The sequence below is a fragment of the Geotrypetes seraphini genome, chromosome 4, assembly GCF_902459505.1.
Source record: "Geotrypetes seraphini chromosome 4, aGeoSer1.1, whole genome shotgun sequence".
NCBI lineage: Eukaryota > Metazoa > Chordata > Amphibia > Gymnophiona > Dermophiidae > Geotrypetes > Geotrypetes seraphini.
The window spans coordinates 193,131,288-193,150,182 of NC_047087.1; the positions used below are offsets into that span (position 1 = coordinate 193,131,288).

General features: G+C 42.0%; 1 protein-coding gene across 4 annotated transcripts in view; it reads left to right on the forward strand.

The window, feature by feature from the left end:
• The window catches only part of CCAR1 (cell division cycle and apoptosis regulator 1), a 309,834-nt gene extending 293,391 nt beyond the window's left edge, over positions 1 to 16,443 (forward strand). For 3 of the 4 annotated variants that reach the window (XM_033940771.1, XM_033940773.1, XM_033940772.1), the window contains exons 24-25: positions 1,925 to 2,130; positions 15,761 to 16,443. In XM_033940771.1, the coding sequence (XP_033796662.1) occupies positions 1,925 to 2,130; positions 15,761 to 15,823 (269 nt within the window). In that variant the 3' untranslated portion in view covers positions 15,824 to 16,443. The remainder of the gene's footprint in view (positions 1 to 1,924; positions 2,131 to 15,760) is intronic. The other variant, XM_033940774.1, reaches the window with a different exon arrangement.
• Positions 16,444 to 18,895: the final 2,452 nt, after the last annotated feature.

Genomic DNA, 18,895 nt, shown 5'->3' on the forward strand with positions numbered 1-18,895 from the left:
AATAGTGGAGCACTAGGGAAGTCCTCAGGGCGACGGCAAGAAACAAGAAAGCAGATTGCTTCTTCAGTTGGCGATCCGAGCTCAGAAGCAAGGGGCTCGATGCTCTAGTGCAGCCCGTGGCCTCCAGAGATTCTCTAGTATGTTTGTTCCTCTTTGGCCGATTTGGCTGAGTCTTTCAGAGAATCGCGGCTCTTCCAGGCTGTGTCATTCTGGTGGCTTCAGATTGGCCTTGAAGAACATGGTTCTCAGATTTGCTGTGCCTGCACAGAGGTCACAGCCTTCGACTGAGCATCAAATGTAGATTTCTTCACATCGGGTACAGTATCCATGGAGGATCCAGGTCCCTTTGCTCTTACAGCTTGGCTCTTGAGCGTGCAGCCTTAGAGTGACAGAATATTCTGCCCTGGTTGTTGATACTCTTCTGAAGTCTACAAAGTCATCTGCGTGGAAGGCCTTCCACAGTTGGTGTGCACAGGTCCAAGTGGACCCTTATTCAGCTCTGATCTTGCTAATTCTCACTTTTTTTCAGGCTAGTTTGGATACAGGCCTTATTGTGGCTTCTTGAGTCCATGTGGTCGGACTCTCTTGTTTTAGATCCTGGAAGCATCAGTCTTCCTTGGTGTCTCCTCCTTTTGAACTTCTTTGAGATGCTACCCTCTTGGACTTAACACTCAAGACCATTTTTTCTGGTCACCATTGCATGGGCATGTTGGGTGTCGGTACTGAGGGCTTGGTCGTGTAGGGACCCTTTCCTCCGTATTGCTGAACGTGGTGGTTTTGGTTTTCCTTGGCAATCAGGATGTGTGTTTGCCTGACTTTCAACCAACAGGTTTCCAGTCTCGAGATCGCCTGTTGAAGAAACCGGATGTGCGCAGAGTTCTTCTGCATTACTTGGAGGTCACCAATAAGTTCCGTCTCTTTGACCATTTGTTTGTGCTGACTCATTCTGTTAAGCAGGGCACACTCTCTTCCAGGGCCACGATTTCCAGCTGGATCTGTAGGGCCATTTCAACAGCTTACATTCTTGCGGGGACTCAGTCTCCTGTTTCCGTCAAGGTGCATTCTACCAGAAGTGTGGCCTCTTGTGGGCTGCAGCTAGATCTGTCTCCCTTGTGGAGATTTGCAGGCTGGCAACGTGGTCTTATCTTCACACGTTTACCAAGTTCTATAGAGTGAACTTGGTGGCAAGACAGGACTCTGCCTTGGGGTCCTCATTCTTACGGGTCAGCACAGCAAACCCACCCTAGTTTTTTTTTGGGGGGGGACTGCTTTTGTACGCCCCTATTGTCTAGAATGTCTCACCTGTCTATTAGAAAAGAGCTTACCAGGGTAAGTACATAATCTTTTTTTTCCAGTGTAATAGGTGAGACATTCTAGATTTCCACCCAGTATTTACTGCGTCTGCTTACAGTTTTCAGTCTGTTTATGTTTCTCCAAGCTGTTTCTTGGAAGCCTTTCTGCCCTCGAGGGCTGGAAAGAATTTGTATATATGTTTCCATTTATTGGGGAGTGGTGTCTCAGCTTTTTTGAAACCGGTGTTGGCATTTCACTTTAATGTTGGTTGAATTCTTGAGCAGAGCAGTTGGTTTGAGCCTGTTGCTACAGGTGCCTCTACTTCATGTATTTTGGGTGGCTCTCTATGCTTGGGTACTAACTATAGAGGGCACTAAACTACATGATGAAGTAATATAGAGGCAGAGTGAAAAATCCAGAGTGGATTCCTTCTACAACCATGCAACTAAAGGGAAATAACCCTACTGTCTAGAACTTACTAGGGTAAGTACATAATCTCTTTTTATGTTGTTGTCCTCAGAGAACATCTACTAAAGGTAAGTAACTTCACTTACTCATTCTCTGCAGGGCTATTTGTCTTGATCCAGCTGCTTTTTCTTTGTGATATTTAATTTCTGCATTTTATTTTCAGATGAAGGTGAAAAAACTATAGCACACCTGGAGAACCTTAACAAGACTGTGACTGGGGAGCTCAAAGAAGCTAAGAAAGACCTTAGCTGTTTACAAGCACGCTTGCAGGCATCCAAAATGAAAAATGTCTGTTTTGAGGAGCAGCTGAATAAAAGCATGAAAAACCTGTCTGCAGCCATGAAAGAGATTCAAGATGCTTTGAAAAAAGTAAAAAAACCAAACCCCCCAAAAAGTTGTTGATAACCTGTGCAATGTTTTTTTTTTGTCAGTTTTAAAGGAGAGGACAAAATGTTAAATTAGCTGGTCAAGATGCTACTTAAATAGCCTTATAAACAGATATACTTAAGAAAGTAAGAGAAAAGGGAAAGCATAGCCCCTGAGTTTTAGCTGCTGAAGTTAGATGACTAAGGGCCCCTTTCACAAAGCCACGGTATCGCTGCAACCATGGTAAATGCACCCAAGCCTGTTCAATTCCTATGGGCTTTGGTGTATTTACCACAGCAGCATTGCTACTTCGCTTCGCTCACTAACAGACAGTGTGTACTAAATGCTGTGCATCCTATCTTAGGCCCTCTTTTAGTAAGCCGTGGTGGAGGTTTCTACTATAGCCTGGAGCACTAAATGCTTCAGTGCTGCTCCGACGCTCATAGAATTCCTGTGAGTGTTGGGGCAGCATCAGAGCATTTAGCTCTCCGGGCCACAGTAGAAACCTCTACCGTGGCTTACTAAAAGGGGGATATTCCTCTGGGCCACAAAAAATAAAACTGGAATAAAATTTAGCTTTTGTTGGATATAAAATGTACCATGGCCACCATCTCTTCTTTGTTGATTTTTTTTAATGGCTTGTATACGATAGGTTTAAATAAATAACAAAATAAATGCATAAAATACCATTTATGTTCTGCTTAATCTAATGACAACTGTCAATCTCAGTGGATCACAATACAATGAAAACATCATAAAATAATAAAACACTTTCATAATAAAAGTTTCAGATTATCAATCAATAAAATTAAAATACAGAAATAAATGCTTCATTACTATCTAAACAAAGCATTCTCTAATGCAATAATACACTTGATCAAACAAAAATATTTTGAGTTGCTTTCTAAACCGCATCACATTAGCTTCCAATCTAAGTAAAAAGGGGAAGGCATTCCATAAGGCCCTACTACTGAAAATGTAGATCCATGTATTGACACCAGCCATACTAACCAAGTAGAAGGTATCTATAATCTAGTCCCATTAGATCATAAAATTCTCCCAATCTATGTCTAATTACTATCTTTGCCAAATAAGTCATTTACACTGAGCAAGAGACAGCCAATGTAAATCTCCCAAACTGGAGAGATATGTTGCCAAGGGTCAGAGTGGGTCAACAGCCTAGTTGGATGCATTTTGGACCAACATGCAGCAAGAATCCCATATAACAGGGCATTGCAGTAGTCTAAACAACCAAATGTCAGTAACTGCAAGACGGAAATATAAGTAGTTAACAAATTATATGAGGACGCACAACATATAATATGTTCATATAATGATTCATAATGTTGTGTGATCGTGGCACCAAGGTACCCCCCCCCCCTTTAAACCCAGCATGCACCCAAAAAGAGGGAGAAAAATCCTCAGACTAAGGTAGCAGTATAGAACCAAATGGTACAAATCAAAACTGCTTTTGATACTTTCACTGGTAAAAATCTCCCTGACAGAACAGCTCAGGTTTAGAAAAGGGCAAAGTCACCTGGAGGCACGTTCAAGGACTTAGCTGACAAAAGATGACTTGAGCTCCAACGCTGTCACATCTTCTCCAATCTTCCCAACAAGCGATCTTGTTTCACCAGTGTTTGGCTCATCAGGGGAACAAACAATACAGCCTTGAAAAGTGCAGCCACACCGAGACCCGAGTACATAAGTGGTTTAGCAGTGTACTGCTCCACTATGTCACTGTAGCCCAACATAGGGCCCCTCAGCTTACAGCACTAAGGTATCCCCAGGTGGTCTCCCATCCAGGTACTAGCCAGGCCTGACCCTGCTTAGCTTCCAATAGTAAGAGAGGGCCTACCCAGGGCAACCAGTAATATCTTCAGCTTAGTATCTTTACTCTCAAAATAATGAACTAATTGTGAAGCAGATGGCTCAGTCTCTGCAAGTAAACCAGACAGATAAGATTAAGATTTCAGCACCCAAACAAAACTCCCCGGAGATACTAGTTGTAGTTGAAACTCTAGCTCATAAAAACCACCTGCATGTCACTCATATATGGCTACTATATAGTTAAGAACACCAAAATATTTATTCTTGATCTCAAGGTGCCTAGTTTTACATTAGTGAATGATACGGTGACAAAATTCATCACCGTTCCCGTCCCCGCGGATAACCGTGGGAAATAATCCCATGTCATTTTCTAGTGTCTATTTCAATCTCAATCTCAATCCTTCTACACCAGCATTCTTCAAAGCAAAGCTTGCGGGTCAGTGGTTGTGGCCATTCATACTCTGATTCTTCCCTCTCTCCTTAAAGAATGACATGAAGATGGTTTCCTGCGGTTATCCACGGGGACGGTGATGAATTTTACATTGTACTCGTACGAGTGCCTTGTAAGTGCCTCTATAAGTGCCTATCTAAAAAAAACTGTTTTTCTTACCTTAATTGCTCAGCATGCCAAGGGATAGGACATCACCACGTCCTTACAAGCAACTGAACAGAAATTGGAGCAGTATAGCCCAAAACCTTAGAAAAGGTCACATTCCACATACCAGCTCATTCAGACACATCGGCACCCATCTTCGCTGAATCATTACTAGAGAAATAGCTCTTTATTGATTATTTTGCACCAATATGATAGTACAGAATAATCGGTCTAGGGCTGAACATGATGGATAACCCTGGGCAACCTTAATTTTATTTTATATTTTTGTTATTTATAATTTTCCAATACAATTCCTCATAGAATAGAAAAGAATGGATTTTAACAAGAAAAATTAACATGAATATAAAGAACAAAAAATCACACTATTCCATCAAGCCTACATCAAGAGAGAATAATACCCAATTATAATAGTAAAATACAGAAATATTTTTTGATCAATAAGTCAAGCTTCTTAAAGAAATATCCAAAAACTGAAAATCAGAAAAATTTTACAAGATACAAGATCCAAATCTATATTTGGTGTATCTTTATAATAAGACTCCCTAGCAAATCAGTTATTTTTTTGATTCATGTAAGCTGAGAAATTGTTCTATTTGTAAAGGATCCCAAAAATCAAATTCCTTGTCTTGCAATTTCAACAGACATTTTACAAGGAAACAACTTTAAGTTTAAATATATTTATTAAAGTTATCAATGAAGTGCCAGCTACAAGGAAACTTTAAATAAAAAAAAAGTGGCTTCCAAAACTAACACTCTAGACTTCAGTGAAAGAAATGCCTTCCGTCTCAGCTGCGTAGCTTTAGCCACATATGTTAATATAAGTACTTTATCTCCACAAAATTTGCCATCTTTATTTTTGAAGTACATATTCATAATTAAAGCTTTATCACATTCGTTTAAACATACCACCTAGAGGGTGGACCTAGTTTGCACCAAATCATGAGAATCTTCCAAAAATCCAGTTAGGTCAAATTCTACCGTAGCTAACTGGTCCACTCCCTGTTCAGATAGAATCTTCTTTTTTTGTGGAATATAATAACAATTTCAAATAGGTAAAGTATCTGCGTTTTGTAATCCTAAGATTTCTTTAAAATATTTCCGCAATACAAGACGCAGGTTCTTTAACCTGGTCATATTTTCCATCAGTTCAAGTTTAGAATGAATAACATGTGATCTTTAACTGCTGAAGAAGAAACAGTTTGTAGGGTAGAAACCTGAGTTTCAGTCAGAGATAACCAATTATCCAAAACCTTTAAATTAGAATCCACATTATCCAATTTCTCTACTATCACCTGGAAAAATATTACATTTTTATTACTAACTGATTTCAACAACCTCTCCACTCTACTATTGATTAGCCATATATCTTTTAAAGAAATATCCTGTGGAATCTCCAGCCGCCCTTGCTCATCAGACCTATCTTCCTAAAGAGAAATAATTTTAGGCATTTTCTTAAATAACATTAAGGAAGATGGCTGTGAACCCAAGGATTCAGTTGGAGAAATAGTAGGACCTCGTTCAGAGCCTAAACCATCGGAAACAATTGTGGGGAGGGGAGGGGGAGTATAATCTAAGACAGTGTTTTTCAACCTTTTTTGGGCAAAGGCACACTTGTTTCATGAAAAAAATCACGAGGCACACCACCATTAGAAAATGTTAAAAAATTTAACTCTCTGCCTATATTGACTATATATAAAGTAATTCTCTTGAATAGGAATCAAATAAACACAAAGAAAGTATTTTATAATTACTTTATTACGAAATAAAAATTATAAAATACTTTATTCAGTGCGAAACCTGGGCCTGTTTGGCTGAACACAAAGCTGATATTCTGGCTGGAATCAAAGAAAGACACACACGTAGCTCTTCGTCAACAGCTCTCAGTCTCTCTCTGTATTTGGATTTTATAGCATACAAAAATAGACAAATATACCCTCCATCCTTTTTATTAAACCACAATAGCAGTTTTTAGCGCAGGGAGCTGCGCTGAATGCCCAGCGCTGCTCTTGACGCTCATAGGCTCCCTGCGCTAAAAACCACTATTGCGGTTTAGTAAAAGGTGACCATATTGTAAAATATAGACAGCAGATATAAATTCAGAACTGTGCATAGTAAGTGAAGGGAAGTTTTCATCTCTGGGAATTTACCCAGTTAACTATTAAGTTATTTGGGCAAATTCCTTTGAAAACTGCCTCCACTTTGCTAAATTTAAAATAAAATCATTTTTCCTACCTTGTCTGGTGATTTCTGGTTGCACTTTCTTCTTCTGACTGTGCATCCAATCTTTCTTCCCTTCTATCAGCCTGTATGCTTTCTCTCCTCCACACCTCATTCCCTCCCCCAACTTTTTCTTCCTCTCTCCCTGACCTTTCTTTCTTTTTTTCTGTTTCTCTTCTTTCCTTCTGTTTCCCTGCCTGCCCCCTTTCTTTCTTTCTCCCTGCCGTTCCCCAAGCCACTGCCGCTGCCATCGGGGAACAGGACCCACCAATGGATAACAGGCCCCAAAGCCGACGCCGACGCATGCTCTCCCTGACGTCAATTCTACAATCGGAAAGGAAGTTCCGCCCAGCCAGGCAGCGATTGGCTGGCCCGAACTTCCTCTCCGACTGTAGAATTGACGTCGGGGAGAAGAAGACTTATCGGCTCGATAGATTAGATCGCCAAGACAAAGTGAGTCCTGGGTGATCGACTCACTTTGCCTTGGCGAGCTACTGGCGCCCCTGCCTCGGGCCCCCTGTCAGCTCCGGGCCCGGCGGCCCTGCGGCACACCAGGCAACATCTCGCGGCACACTAGTGTGCCGCGGAACAGCGGTTGAAAAACACTGATCTAAGAGACTGAGAGATACCCCTGTCAATGAGTCGGCTCATTCAGTCTGTGTAGAAATCAAATTAGACTGTAATGTAATGTAATGTAATTTATTTCTTATATACCGCTACATCTTTAGGTTCTAAGCGGTTTACAGAAAATATACATTAAGATTAGAAATAAGAAAGGTACTTGGAAAATTCCCTTACTGTCCCGTAGGCTCACAATCTAACTAAAGTACCTGGAGGGTAATAGAGAAGTGAAAAGTAGAGTTAGAGGAAAAATAAAAATAAAATAAACATTTTAACAAGACAGCATTGATCTAAATACTTTGGAAGGTAGAAGAGAGGAGAGAAAGGAATAGAAGCAGAATGGGTCAGCGTCAGTGATGAAGTGGAGCAAGTAAGTTTAGGAGGAGCGATTGACGTTTCCAGAAAGGGCTTCTTCAGGGAAGAGACTTGGCCGACAGTCCCAGGATGCCTATGTCTCCTCCCCTGCGATGTTCTCCCATCCATGCATTCCCTCCAGACACACTGCCCGTGCCCCAGCCGCTCCAAGGAGGCTGCCCCAGATGAGGTCCACGGTGAATGCAGGATTCTCTCCTCTGCGAGAAAGCCACCCGGAGCCGACAGTCGATCTTCTTAGCGGATTGCAGGGGGGGAAGAGTTCACACTCTTGGTAGGATCGGGTCTGTGTGCTCTCGGTGGTTGTGGCTGGTCTCATTGCTGCTTAGGTGTAAAAGCAGTTGATCTCCACTGCTGCTGATATTTAAAAGCAGGCAGATTGATCTCTCCAATGGACTGCAGGGGGAGGAGTTCACGCTCCTGGCAGGATCGGGTCTGTGGGCTCTTGGTGGTTGCGGTAGGTCTCGCTGCTGCTTGTATGTAAAAGCAGTTGTTTTTCTACTGCTGCTGATATTTAAAGCAGGTAGATTGATCTCTTAAACGGGATATAGGGGGAGGAGCTCACATGCCTGGTTGGATCAGGGCAAGGGCTCCTATTATAGGCAGCTGGTCTTGCTGCTTCTTAGGTGTTAAAGCAGTTGATCTTCCTAGCGGACTGCAGGAGGTGTGGAGCTCACACTCCTGTCATGATCTGGTCTATGGGCTCTTGGTAGTTGCGGTTGGTCCCAATGCTGCTTAGATGTAAAAGCAGTTGTTCTCCCACTGCTGCTGATATTTAAAAGCAGGTAGATTGATCTATCCAATGGAATGCTGGGGGAAGATCTTATATGTCTGGTTGGATCGTGGCAAAGGGTTCCCGGTAGTGGCGGCTGGTCCTATTGATGCTTAGGTGTAAAAACAGTTGATCTTCTTATCAGATTGTAGGGGGGGTGGATCTCACATTCCTGGCAGGTTCGGGTCTGTGGGTTCTTGGTGGTTGCGGATGGACCCGCTGCTGCTTAGGTGTAAAAGCAGTTGTTTTCCCAATGCTGCTGATATTTAAAAGCAGGCAGATTGATCTCTCCAACAAATTGTATGGTGAAGAGCATACACGTCTGGCTAGATTGGGACAAAAGCTCTCGATAGTGGCGGCTGGTCTTGGTGCTGCTTAGGTGTAAAAGCAGTTGATCTCCTACTTCTGATGATATTTAAAAGCAAGCATATTGATTTTTTCCAACGGAATGCTGGGGGAAGAGCTTACTTGTCTGGCTGGATCAGGGCAAAGGGCTCTCGGTAGTGGTGGCTGGTCCTGTTGCTGCTTAGGTGTAAAAAACAGTTGATCTTCCTAGTGGACTGCAGGGGGAGGTGGAGCTCACACTCTTGGTTGGATCGGGTCTGTGGGCTCTTGGTAGTTGCGGATAGTTCCGCTGCTGCTGAGGTGTAAAAGCAGTTGATTTCCCACTGTTGCTGATATTTAAAAGCAGGTAGATTGATCTCTCCAATGGACTGCAGAGGGAGGAGCTCACATGCCTGGCTGGATCGGGGCAAAGGGCTCTTGGTGGTGGTGGCTGGTCCTGCTGCTGCTTAGGTGTAAAAGCAGTTGATTTTCCTAGCGGACTGCAGGGAGGGTGGAGCTCATATTTTTGCAGGATCGGGACTGTGGGTTTTTGGTGGGTTGGTCCCGTTGCTGCTTAGGTGTAAAAGCAGTTGTTTTCCCAATGCTGCTGATATTTAAAAGCAGGCAGATTGATCTCTCCAACAAATTGTATGGTGAAGAGCATACACGTCTGGCTAGATTGGGACAAAAGCTCTCGATAGTGGCGGCTGGTCTTGGTGCTGCTTAGGTGTAAAAGCAGTTGATCTCCTACTTCTGATGATATTTAAAAGCAAGCATATTGATTTTTTCCAACGGAATGCTGGGGGAAGAGCTTACTTGTCTGGCTGGATCAGGGCAAAGGGCTCTCGGTAGTGGTGGCTGGTCCTGTTGCTGCTTAGGTGTAAAAAACAGTTGATCTTCCTAGTGGACTGCAGGGGGAGGTGGAGCTCACACTCTTGGTTGGATCGGGTCTGTGGGCTCTTGGTAGTTGCGGATAGTTCCGCTGCTGCTGAGGTGTAAAAGCAGTTGATTTCCCACTGTTGCTGATATTTAAAAGCAGGTAGATTGATCTCTCCAATGGACTGCAGAGGGAGGAGCTCACATGCCTGGCTGGATCGGGGCAAAGGGCTCTTGGTGGTGGTGGCTGGTCCTGCTGCTGCTTAGGTGTAAAAGCAGTTGATTTTCCTAGCGGACTGCAGGGAGGGTGGAGCTCATATTTTTGCAGGATCGGGACTGTGGGTTTTTGGTGGGTTGGTCCCGTTGCTGCTTAGGTGTAAAAGCAGTTGTTTTCCCAATGCTGCTGATATTTAAAAGCAGGCAGATTGATCTCTCCAACAAATTGTATGGTGAAGAGCATACACGTCTGGCTAGATTGGGACAAAAGCTCTCGATAGTGGCGGCTGGTCTTGGTGCTGCTTAGGTGTAAAAGCAGTTGATCTCCTACTTCTGATGATATTTAAAAGCAAGCATATTGATTTTTCCAACGGAATGCTGGGGGAAGAGCTTACTTGTCTGGCTGGATCAGGGCAAAGGGCTCTCGGTAGTGGTGGCTGGTCCTGTTGCTGCTTAGGTGTAAAAAACAGTTGATCTTCCTAGTGGACTGCAGGGGGAGGTGGAGCTCACACTCTTGGTTGGATCGGGTCTGTGGGCTCTTGGTAGTTGCGGATAGTTCCGCTGCTGCTGAGGTGTAAAAGCAGTTGATTTCCCACTGTTGCTGATATTTAAAAGCAGGTAGATTGATCTCTCCAATGGACTGCAGAGGGAGGAGCTCACATGCCTGGCTGGATCGGGGCAAAGGGCTCTTGGTGGTGGTGGCTGGTCCTGCTGCTGCTTAGGTGTAAAAGCAGTTGATTTTCCTAGCGGACTGCAGGGAGGGTGGAGCTCATATTTTTGCAGGATCGGGACTGTGGGTTTTTGGTGGGTTGGTCCCGTTGCTGCTTAGGTGTAAAAGCAGTTGTTTTCCCAATGCTGCTGATATTTAAAAGCAGGCAGATTGATCTCTCCAACAAATTGTATGGTGAAGAGCATACACGTCTGGCTAGATTGGGACAAAAGCTCTCGATAGTGGCGGCTGGTCTTGGTGCTGCTTAGGTGTAAAAGCAGTTGATCTCCTACTTCTGATGATATTTAAAAGCAAGCATATTGATTTTTCCAACGGAATGCTGGGGGAAGAGCTTACTTGTCTGGCTGGATCAGGGCAAAGGGCTCTCGGTAGTGGTGGCTGGTCCTGTTGCTGCTTAGGTGTAAAAAACAGTTGATCTTCCTAGTGGACTGCAGGGGGAGGTGGAGCTCACACTCTTGGTTGGATCGGGTCTGTGGGCTCTTGGTAGTTGCGGATAGTTCCGCTGCTGCTGAGGTGTAAAAGCAGTTGATTTCCCACTGTTGCTGATATTTAAAAGCAGGTAGATTGATCTCTCCAATGGACTGCAGAGGGAGGAGCTCACATGCCTGGCTGGATCTGGGCAAAGGGCTCTTGGTAGTGGTGGCTGGTCCTGCTGCTGCTGAGGTGTAAAAGCAGTTGATTTCCTACTGTTGCTGATATTTAAAAGCAGGTAGATTGATCTCTCCAATGGACTGCAGAGGTTGGTGGGTTGGTCCCGTTGCTGCTTAGGTGTAAAAGTAATTGATCTCCCACTGCTGCTGATATTTAAAAGCAGGCAGATTGTCCAGGGAGAGGAGCTCTGCACTCAAACTGCCATCCTCCTCGCCTCCAAGACTGCATCAGATGCCAATCCATTGGGCCAGATGAAACTGGGGTCAAGCTTTTAGATTTTACCTTTCTTTTCCTCAATGACAAAAGGGAAGCGAAGCAATAAAAAGTTACCTCATCAAATTCCTCATTGCTCCTCGTGACTCCAAGGAGCTCCCAAGAGGCCTAACGAGTCCCTTAGGGCATGCCCTTTTGGCCGTGCACTGCAGCCGTGGTATCTTTTTCACTTGAAAAACATGGACCACAGTGATGTCATTTAATCATCTCCACGAGTGCCTGTTGGTAATCAGCACCTCTAACTGCCATGCTCCCAAATGACAAAAGGGATCCGCCAAGCCTCCCAGGGACAGGAAACAGTCTCCTTAATTTCACCAAGCCGTGGTGTCTTTTTCACTCAAAAAAAAAGAACCCCAATGATGTTATCTGGCCGTTTCCACGAGTGCCTGCTGGTATTTGGCACCTCCAATTACCACGCTCCCAGATGAAAAAAGGGCCTCCCAGGGACAGGAAAAAGTTTCCTCAATTTCACCAAGCTAGGAATTGCCTCTCATCAACCTTAATTTTAAATTACCACCCACTCTGAAAAATAACAAAACCAATACAGGTCCTCGTTTGTGTAGGCGTGGAAATTTTTTGACTGAAACTCAGTATTCCCCCCCCCCCTCGATTCTATATAGTGTGGCCAAAGTTGCGCTTGCAAATCTGTGCGCATTGCAGAGTTGCATGTGCAGCTTAATTGTTTAACAAGCTAATCAGCACCAAAAATGACAATTAAGTAATTGGCACTAATTAGAAGTTATGCACAGAACTTTCTAAGTGTATTCTATAAAGTAGTGCATGGAAATTCTAGTGCATGAATCTCAAGGGGGCACAGCCAGGGGAGGAGCATGGACATTCCTAAAAAGCACATTGTTATAGAATAGAACCGCATACAACTTAGGCATAGGTATTTAGGATTCTTTGTACTAAATGGGTGTGCTAAATGTTAGTCACATGTACGGGCAGTAAGTGTGATTCTGTAACCTGCACCTAACTTCAGAGGCATTTTATAGAATTGTGCTATGTGCCATCCTTTCTGTCGCCATTTTTTTAAGCTTCATTTGTAGCATATGGACCATATATCTTAGAACTCCATTGCTTCACTCAACCCTACATCCTTTGTGTGAACATTTGAAATCTCCATTACCAAGTGAATCCATATTAGTTTCATCCCCAGAAAAACCTCAAACATTTACCACATATGTTTCTACCTACATCACAGGCAGCAGTAGTACAAATTTTTCAAATCATCATTACAATTGCAGTTCTATGGGTGGGGGACTATACCAAAAATAGATTCCAGCTCTTTTCCCCCAGTCAATAACACTTTATAGATGGACTTAACCCGCCTTCTTCCCTTCTCTCCTCCCTCCCCCCCCACACTCTTTGGATATAAATAGCAATCTGAATAACAGAAGTTAACTCTAGCTTCTTATCATGAATTAAATAAAAAATAACTTTCCCCTTATTGCAAATAGAATGGGCATTCACTTATAACAATTTAAACCCTAAATCTATTTTAATTCTAAAATATATTGCTTCCTTAATCCTCTAAAGTTCTGAGCAGGTAACAAAAACAAAACTATACATCATCATTTCTTAACTTGATATACCACAAGATACCGCACAATAGGGCTTCTATGCAGTTAACAGTTAAGTAGTTGTAGGGAAGGGAGCAGGGGAAGAAAAATGATCAAAGAAAAGCAAGTTTAAAGAGATGATACTAAGAGCAATCTTAAATTCTGAGAAGCCAGATTCCTGGTGAAAATAAGTAAGCAATGCATTCCACAATTTAGGAGCAATATAACTAAAAGCAGACTCGTGAGTTCTGTCCAAGTAACAGAGGGGGGAGAGAGAGAACCTGTACTAGATGACAAGAGTAGACAAGAGGGATTGTAAGGGATCAAAAGGTGATGGAGGTTAGTGGGGGCATCAATAAAACTACCTTTAAAAGTGAGTACTGATAAACTTAAATTGAATGAGAAAACTAATGAGTAACCGATGCTCATGCCTGAGCAGGGGAGGACAGGATCAAGTGGGCAAGACTTATGAAGAAGATAGACAGCGGTGGACTGAATTAACTGTAAGCGTTTAAGCAAATAAAGTGGTATACCAGCATACAATGAGTTACAGTAGTCGAGGCGGGTAATCACTAGGGCTAAAGGAGTGGCCTAGTGGTTAGAGCTACTGTACAGCCTCAGCATCCTCAGGTTGTGGGTTCAAATCCCATGCTGCTCCTTGTGACCCTGGGCAAGTCACTCAGTCTTCAATTTCCCCAGCTATGCTAGATAGGTTGTGAGTCCACTGGGACAGTTAGGAAAAATACCTGATTGTAAATCGCTTAGAGATTGTTGATAGGCAGTATATAAATACCTTAAATAAATAAAAGTGAGCAGATGGCACATAAAAGTAGAAAGGGATGAACAGGGTGAATGCAATACAGAACATGAAAGGACAAGCGAGCAACATTGTCAGTCTGAGCTTTGAAAGGGAGTTGGCTTTCAAAAAACACCACCAAAAATTTTAACAGATTCCTTATAGAGTAGTGTACGTTAGTTAAGAACAGGCCTAGGTGAGGAGGGAGAAGAGGAATGACTCACATTTCTTGATATTAAGGAAGAGAAGATGATCATTTAGCCGAGAAGAGACTTTCTGAAGACATAGGTTAAGATTAGTTATGTCAGGGAGGTAGGTGACTGGATGGTAGTGTATTTGGATGTTGTCTGCTTAGCAAATAGGTAAGAAGATGTGAAAAAGTACTGGTGCCAAAATAGAGCCCTGAGGAATCCCAGATAAACTAGAAAGAGGCGGGGATAAGTGTGATTAGTAATATAGCTGTGAAACCATTGAAGTACAGTACTACTACTGCTTGAGATGTAATTGTTCTCTGGTGGGACCATGTGTGATGAGTGTTTGCACTGTTGCTGTTCTGGGATAGAATGGTGTGCAAGGGAAACTGACACTGGTGTTGCCCATGGTATATCATCTAGAGCAGGAGGCTCTGCATGGGCAGGAGCCGAAGGAAGGTCACTCTTGTCCGTGTAGATCTGCTAACCGATTGGCTGCCGTGAACTCACGGCAGTCAATCAGCTAGCGGCTCTGCACAGACAGGAGCAATGTTCCTTCTTTCCAGCCTGTGTAAATCCGCTAGCCGATTGGCTGCCGCAAGTTCTCACAGTCCCACGAGAACGCGCGGCAGCCAGTCAGCTAGGGACTCTGCACAGGCAGGAGCGAAGGAAGGTCACTCCTGCCGTGCTTCACAGCTGGATCACAGATCACCAGGGATAATAAAGGTATGCGGGGAGGGAGGTAAAATTTTTTTTTAGAGTCGGCTGGGGCAGGAGGCGGGAGGGACTCCTCCTGTCCTGGCCACCACTGGACCACCAGGTCTCATGGCAGACCTGGTGGAGGACTGCAAGTCATTAGGAGGAAGGGGGGACAGGGTACAGAACCTGCACTTGAATATTAACCCACCCCGGTTTATATATGAGTCAATCTTTTTTCCTCCTTTTTTGGGGGGGAAAAGGTTACCTCGGTTTATATTCTGTTCAGTTTATATTCGAGTATATATGGTATCTTTTACTTTTCTTTCACTTTTATTTGCAACAAAAGAGCCTTGGAGTTTCCTTGAATTCCATTATTGTTGTGACTTCCACAGGAAGAGCCTTCTGTTTGTTAGTGTTTCAAGTTTGTTAGAAGATTTTTTAAAAGGCAACACTAAATTAAATTAAGAGACCCCCCCTTTCCATTTGGTGTGGTGCTGGGCCAGTGCCTCAAGCTGGATATGAGGAACATTGTTTGGATTCTTCTAGCATTTTCTTTGAGATCAGATGTCACATCATGACATTTTTGTGCATGGTGATAATACCAATAGTTATTAGACAAATTTTATTTTATTTTATTTCTAAACTGCTGGTGTGCAGCTTTGCATGTATTAACTCCACACATTATTGTAACTAGTTCAGAATCCCTGCCCTTAATACATGAAGTTGAAATAAAAATGTCATTTAGCATGCCCTAAAGTTAGAAATCAAAACATAACAGATCACACATGACTTTTATTCAAAGGGTTAATTCACTGAAACCATACAGAATGTATGTTCATGCATTTCAGTGTTTGTTCTTCTCTCACGTTGTTATATTTCTTCTCCAGCAGGATTCAGTGAAAATTGATGATCAAGGTGAAGCTCTTTTGGAGAATGGAACTGCTGTATGATACATTTGTCATACAATATAGTGGCGTCACCATCTAATACAGCCCTATGTCATATAGAAGTATGGAACTACCAATAGACCTAGCACCATATTGTACATAAGAATGGAATAGTCATATGACATGGTGCTGCTTAACATAGAAAAACGGAACTGCCTTATAGTACAGTGCAGTACCACCCACTGCAAACAGAGACACCATGTGATAACAGTGGTGTTCCGTGTGGAAAATGGAAGTACCATATAACACAGTGCTGAGCAACATGATCGAATGGACCTGCTATAAGATAACAGTGCTGCATTGCGCAGAAGAATGGGCTGACCTGTTGTATAAATCATGATGCCAGTTTCAGAGAAAACGATGCATGTTTGATTTTAGTAGCTTCAATATCTTAGTTTAACAAAAAAAGAAATATGTATAAAGTTTGGAGTGTCTGAGCCCTCCTGTGCATACTGCTTCCAGTAAATTGCATTTGATCTCCAAGGATCTGAGTGACGTTGCAAAATATTTTAGAATATACTTTGTTTTTAGGATGAGCCCTTTTCATCGCCTTCATGCATTATACTGTATTTAATTTCAAAACTCATTTAATTTCTGTCATTAAAGGAAGGCCAGTGGAATCAGAAATTGTTTGTTGTTTCTTAGATCAATTTGTCATTTAGCTGTTCAGCTAATTTGCTTTTCAGTAACCAGTGCTATAAACTGCAATGTGGAAAGTCTGAATTTGATTCCTAGACTAAGATTCTTCTTCTCTAGCCAGCTGCAGTTGCTATAGAGGCAGCATTCGCAGGCCCTTGAGGAATACAGATGTACTATATAGTAGGGTGGCCCAAAAAATTAATTAACACATTTCATTTGTCCACAGGGCTAAATTTATTCCTTTACACAAAATGAAAAACACAAAAAATTAGACTTAAGCAAAGTTTAGGAGTTGCCCCATCTTGCTGTTTTTTAAAACTACTGCTAAGCTTAACAATATATTGTAATTCTTATGCACGCGACAAATGACGGTCTATGACATAAGAGCCACCTTTGATGAAGAAGGAAACTTCTTTCAGTGACTGGCCACTAGCTAAAGAACAAATTGCTTCTGTTCTTCGTGTTTTGTGAAAGTATCATTGTATTTTTCAGTGAGGCTTATCCCTTTTTCTGCATTCTTTTGAAGTTGTTTGAAGGTCAATTCTACTCATACAGCAAAAGAAAATGTTCTGCTTTTGCTTCTGTAGGAATTCTCAATCTTCATTTCTAAGTTCATTCATAACATCTTTAAAGATTTCTTCATTCTGTCTATTACCTTCTTGTTGACGAGTTCTGTGTTTCTTTAGGGACAAATACTCTTTGTTTAGTTTCTTCAACTTCCTAATGCAAGTGTCTGTGGTTTATGTCAGTATCCTGACTCGATTGCTAATTTACATGCCAACTTATAGCTTTCAGGTAAAGGTTTTCCTTCATCATAGTGATAAAAATTGACCAGTTGAAGAACATCTAGTCCATGTTAGATCACAAACTAGATGATGCCATACAAACTTAATTATGTGCAATCACCTACATACACAACACAGAAGCAGACAGTGCATGCTGGGGTGAACTCTAAATATTGTCTAATCAAACTGAAATTTGACACATGAGTAAGACATACTAAGTGGACAAAAATAAACCTTGTGGAGACAAGATTTGACAAAGTTGATTTTTTTTTTTTTTTTGCATGCAACTATGGGACCACTCTCTGGAAAGAATGAGTCTCAGAAACAGTTGGGATACTTAACCTGACATTGAGGCTAATGGAACTGTCAAAATAATTGTGTTATACCAACATGACATAATCACATTTACACTGGAGCAAATATGTGTAATAGGCAGGTAGCATTTGCTTAAGATAGTCTGTACTTATGAACCTTGAGCACTCACCGTAGAGTACTGCATATGGAATATGGGGTAATTGTCCAATTAAGGTAAGTAAATATATGTACACTATAGAAGGTGGCAGAACAGTGGCTAGGACATATGTTTTGATCAGTTTATTTAGTATCCATCTAAGAATGGCACAAATGAGCCATAGAAAGCATGTGAACAAACAGAGAAAATTTATAATACAATCCATGTCCCCTTCTCCAACCCTCTTAAACTCCCAGACCGGTAAATCCTCCTCCCCAATACAATAACTTTCATATACTCCACCAGGTATACATACTTAGAAAGTATTTGTAATCCCCCCCTCCAACTAACCCTTCACCTCTTTAACCAGCTTTCCAGAAATGAGGCCATTCCTCATTTGTAGCTCCTCTTGTATCTAACATGTCTAAACTTTGTCCCTGACTAGGCTACAACCTGCCTTATTTTATTTCAATTTTTTATGTTTTATAAATTTTTAATATTATAAACTGGCCAGATACCTGTGATGGTCGATATACCAAATTATAAATAAACTTGAAACTTATCGATACAATCATCTATCAGTAAGCTTCTCTTCATTTCTCCAACAATATTTTAATTTCAGAAGCCAGTGCAGAACTGTAAACCCCGTAGTTTGTTTTCACCAAGACACTATCCCAATTTTGACCTCATTGAGGCACATCCGTTTCATTCTCCTTTGCCGTTTAAGCCCTTTTTTGTTACCCAACCTCAATAGACACCACTTTGCGTCTCTCAGAAAAGAATATTCCAAAGAACCGGGCATATATTCTATGACTACAATCCAAAATTGCAGGATCTTTTCACAAGTTCACCAAATGTGGAAAAAAGGTTCCTCTATCCACGCCACACCTCTATCACACATCATAAACAGAATGAGGAAACATTAATCAAGTTTCAAGTTTATTAAGAAATTTTTTATACCGCTCAATCAAACTTCTAACAGGCGAATAATATCATCTGGCTGAGTATCTTGTATGCATTTTCTTTCAGTAAAACACATGATGAAAACTTTTTAACTTCCAAAAACATAGTCTTCCATTTACTCACACTTAATCCCCCATCCAAGATCCTGTTCTCAGTGTTTTATGAAAGTATGCTTCTTAAGCTCCTTTCCCCTAATAAGTTGCTAAAGAAATTTGGCCCTTAATCTTTCCCAAAGCC